Source organism: Diaphorina citri, unplaced genomic scaffold (assembly GCF_000475195.1).
Source record: "Diaphorina citri unplaced genomic scaffold, Diaci psyllid genome assembly version 1.1 scaffold368, whole genome shotgun sequence".
Taxonomy (NCBI): Eukaryota; Metazoa; Arthropoda; class Insecta; order Hemiptera; family Psyllidae; genus Diaphorina; species Diaphorina citri.
In genome coordinates, this window is record NW_007377803.1 from 102,031 (window position 1) to 106,632 (window position 4,602).

The following is a 4,602-nucleotide window of genomic DNA, read 5'->3' on the forward strand; positions in this document are numbered from 1 at the left end:
TGGTTGACAAAACTAACATTGCTGCACTCCTGCATACTAACTATACCGAGTATTTGTCATGCAACTATTTTCCACAACGTCTGTTTTTATATGACAGTCAGACCTGATAATATACGAGTGCCCTCGAAAGTTCAAACTGGCAAAAGTCAACCATATTAAATTCTGCTTTCAATAAGTACAAGTACCTAGTGCTTTATTTCGACTGTCAGCTTGGAACAAGTTGTTCCATTACCTATGGGTACTAACAGATTAATAGAGCACCCCTTTGACGCTTTAATGATTTAATTTTGTTCCTACTGCTGAGGATGCTTTGATAGGTTGTCAAGTCCAACTGGGGTTTGAATCTACAACATTCAAAAACGGCGCTTAAGGGTTTGAGTTTGGTTTGATCTCCTTGACAAGACAAATGGCTAAAACGTTACCTACTTAGGTAATATTTTATTGTTCCAAAAATAATCCCTCAAATAAAGTGGTACCTAGTACCTACACAATAATCTTCATACTCAACAGCTCAACACACTTAGCAGGAAACCTAGTTTTCATAATTAACACAATTCACAAGAAATGTTAGATCCACGTGCAGACACTTCTAAATGAAGTGCTTGTCTGCTTGTTCCTGGAATCCCTCTCCCTGTCTCTTTCACAAGTTTAGAGGGCAGTGAAGGCGACTTCTCGACTTCTCCGATCCTGTCTTAATCTGTCTTCCATTAATTTCAAAATTTTATTGGCATTTGGCCTTCAAATCAATTCGTTCATGATAATATATGGTCCCTTTTGAAAATACGTGAGATGGTATGGTATGGCTAAATATCCCAAAAAAATGTACAACCTACATGTTTGTGTCCTTATAACTACATACGTTTAACAAATCAATAATGCACAGTGCCTCCAATTATGAGAGGAGTGAGTGGGTCAGTGAGAGAGAGAGAGAGGAAGGGGAGAAAAGGAGAAAAAAAGAAGGAGAGGACAAGGGAGGGAGAGAGAAAAAGAGAAGGGGGGGAAAGCGCATTATGAGTTTTTTCCTGCAAAATATGTATTATGTGTATCGAAACTTCCGATGGAAGAGAGAGAGAGAAAGGGAGAGAGATACAAGTCTAGAGGGCAGTGAAGGCGACTTCTCGAATTCCAAATAAGGCGATTAACAAGCGTGATGGATGGCGGACGAATGCCAGCTTGCCAGCCTAATAGTTAGCTTGAAAGGTACCGCGTTTCCCTTGTAAGTGATAGGCTACGGGTTCGATTCCCGCCCGGGGCGTATGTTATCCTGAGCGAACAGCTGGCTTTCTCCGATCCTGTCTTCCATTAATTTCAAAAATTTATTGGCATTTGGCCTTCAAATCAATTGGTTCATGATAATATATGGTCCCTTTGGAAAATACGTGAGATGGTATGGTATGGCTAAATATATGTATAAAAAAAAGTACACCCTACATGTGTGTCCTTATAACTACATACGTTTAACAGATCAATATTGCACAGTGCCTCCAATTATGAGAGGAGTGAGTGGGTCAGTGAGAGAGAGAGAGAGAGAGGAGGGGGAGAAAAGGAGAAGAGAAAGAAGGAGAGGACAAGGGAGGGAGAGAAAGAGAAGAAGAGAAAAGCGCATTATGAGTTTTTTCCTGCAAAATATGTATTATGTGTATCGAAACTTCCGATGGAAGAGAGAGAGAGAAAGGGAGAGAGAGAGATAAGAGGGATAGAGAGAGAGAGAGAGAGAGAGAGAGACGGAAGAGGACCCATATTAAGGTTGGGTTTTTGGATCATTATAAAATTTATGGAGCATTTGACTCAGAAGGAAAAAGGGAGAAGGGGAGAGAGAGAAGGGGAGAAATGGGAGAGAGAGAGAGAGAGCTCAAAACGATTGAGGTAGACCAAAAGGGGGTGAATAGAGAGCGAAGAAGGGAAAGCTTAGAAAAATAGAGAGAAGAGAAAGGAAGAACAGAGAGAAAGAGGGAGAACGGAAAGAGAGAGATAGAGAGCGTGTATGTTAACTCTTGTGAATAATAGAGCATGTATCCATAACAATGTTCTCCATAAGCATATTCTGAACACGAGCTCAAAACAAAAGCTCATTATCTACTTCACAATAGGGTTATAATTAAGAATTTGTTTTCTATCTCTCCTGCATCCTCTCTCTCCCTCCCTTTCCACTATCCTCTCTCTCTCTCTCTCTCTCTCTCTCTCTTGTGTCCTGTGCCATAGCTTGTCTCCATCCCTCCACCCTTTTCTGATTCCTACAGGGTGGTCAAAACGCTCGCCTGGTTAACAGGAGGGTGTGGGTTCATTTCCAGCCGAGGTATGGAATTTTGTCCTCAATTTAATCTCAGAATTTGAAAACAATAATAGTAGTAGCCTATACTTCTGGAGGAAAGGGACTTTTCTGTCCTAAGCGAGGAGTATACGTAAATAAGTAAGCTCTATTATTAAAAGTATTAATACTATAATATTCTAATTCTATTTTCTACCCATTCCACCCTGTATTTTCTGGTGCATCATTATCTTTGAGTTGGAGAGCAGATAATAAAATAATAGAAAACAGAGGGGAGGGAGGAAAAGAGAGAGGAGGGGAAAGAAAGAGAGGGACAGATAAGAGAAGAGGGAGAAAAAGAGGAAGGGAGAGAAGAGGAGAGGGAGAAAGAGAGAGAGAAGGGAGAGAAGAGGGAGAGAGAGAAAGAGGGTTAATCGAGAACGAAAGAGAAGGATAGAAGGATGAAAATTATCAGAGCCGTTAATTCACTGAGAAATGTGAAAATAATAGGAGTGGATTAGTTTCATTTATAGCTATAGGTATAATTAATATCAAACAGTTAATTGCTGTTTTCAACAAAGAAAGGAAAGCGAAGAAGAAAGTGGAGTGAGAGAATGCTAGACAATGGAAAAAGGCAGAAAGTGGGCGGATAAACGTAGAAAGAAAAAACGGAAAAAAAAAGAAAAAAAAAAAAACAGGAAAAACGACAAATAATTTTCTCATAGCCTTTAGACTTGAATTTTATACTAGAAAAAGAAAGAAAGAAAAATCCCTTTGATGATTTTAGAAAAAAAAATCCAACCAAAAAAATCCAGTGTTTTATTTATTAAAGCTGGTCCTTTTTGGTGTAGCCACTTTATACGTTTTTCAGCTTACAAAAAAAAGTGTTTAGGGGTCACTAAGATCAGTTGCTCAATCTCAACGATTTGAGAAAAAATGCTAGCTTTTTTAGGGGAAGAGTCACTTTACTAGGTATAGATAGATTTTTGGATTATCGACTTTGTACCAATTCCTACATCACTGTCATCCCAGCCTGGGATAATGAATTAAGATGACAAGACATGGAAAAACTATAAAGTTTATAGCTCGGCGCATTCTGAAATTATCAATGATTGATAATAAAAAGGAAACTGTGCAATAAAAAGATTCGGAGCTCTGTACACAGATAAATAAATTGAGCTCAAGTCAGACAGGGTGTTTCAGAAATGAACTGCCGGGCTTTTATTGCAGGTCACGGATAAGTAGGTAGGTACATTTTCCATCCATTTGGTACCGAATTACATATTTCGAATGCTGATATAACCACACTGAAAAATGTACAATTTATTGATATTGGAAAAAAATGAATTGACTAGCCCTGTATTTTCTGCAATGAAAAGTATAAAAGAGTATTTTTCTAATACAATTTTCTGAAGCCATGGCTTTTTTTATGGAATAAAAAATATAAATGTTTTATTTTTTATATGAAATTGTCATTGATTTATGAAAATTCCTAAACAAATATTTTTTGGCATGTTTTCAAGATATGTGCGGTGTCTAAAGTATAGGGCTTCCACAGCAGGATTTCAGCTTTCGCTTGGTGGGGTTGGGATTTATTTTAAAAGCTCGAAGTTTGAACTTTTTACTACTTGAAGTTTTAAAAGAGGAATAAAGAGTACTTGGAGAGAAACGATGAAACGAAAATTTTAAAATGAGAGAGATACAAATCCATTTATGCCAAGGGGGTTATAAGAGGAGAGATAGCCCATGTGATGAAAACGAAAGCCTTTAATGTCTTTCGAGCACTAAGTTCAAAAGTCCACTACAAAATAAACAAAATCTTGAATGGAATGAGAAAGAACAAATTTAATATCCGGCGGAAATTGAGATAGAAACGAACGGACAGAGAGAAAGCCACAGAAAGACTGAATAAAAACAATCAAAGTTCAAAAATAATCATGAATTCATTAACATTCAAGGTTCTCGCGGATGTAATGAAGCCATAAATGAATAATATTAGAATTAAAGTAAATAATTAGTGCATTATTAGGTATGCAACTGCAAGTCTTGGTGATACGTGTTGCATACCTCCAGCGCCTTCTTCGCCTTCTCCACGTTCTCCAGTCGGTTCTGGTACATCAGTTTCGACTTCTCGAACTTCCTCGTCAGACCCGTCAGCTTGCCAATCTCCGCCTGGTTCAGTGAATCGATTATGCATAATGCATAATCGATTATTTAAATAATCGTAATCGTATTCGATTATAAAAAATAATCGAAAAGGTAATCGATTAAGAAAAATAATCGATATTAAAAAAAAAAAAAAAAAAAAAAAATGGCTTTATTTTTGAAAATTTTTTTTTTTTAATCACTTCTTC

General features: G+C 37.3%; 1 protein-coding gene across 1 annotated transcript in view; it reads right to left on the reverse strand.

The window, feature by feature from the left end:
• Nucleotides 1–3,599: 3,599 nt before the first annotated feature.
• The window catches only part of LOC103508112 (cilia- and flagella-associated protein 58-like), an 11,379-nt gene continuing 10,376 nt past the window's right edge, over nt 3,600–4,602 (reverse strand). The window contains exons 8-9 of the mRNA XM_008472645.1: nt 4,316–4,420; nt 3,600–3,614 (exon numbers count right to left, since the gene is read on the reverse strand). Coding sequence (XP_008470867.1) covers nt 3,600–3,614; nt 4,316–4,420 — 120 coding nt within the window. The remainder of the gene's footprint in view (nt 3,615–4,315; nt 4,421–4,602) is intronic.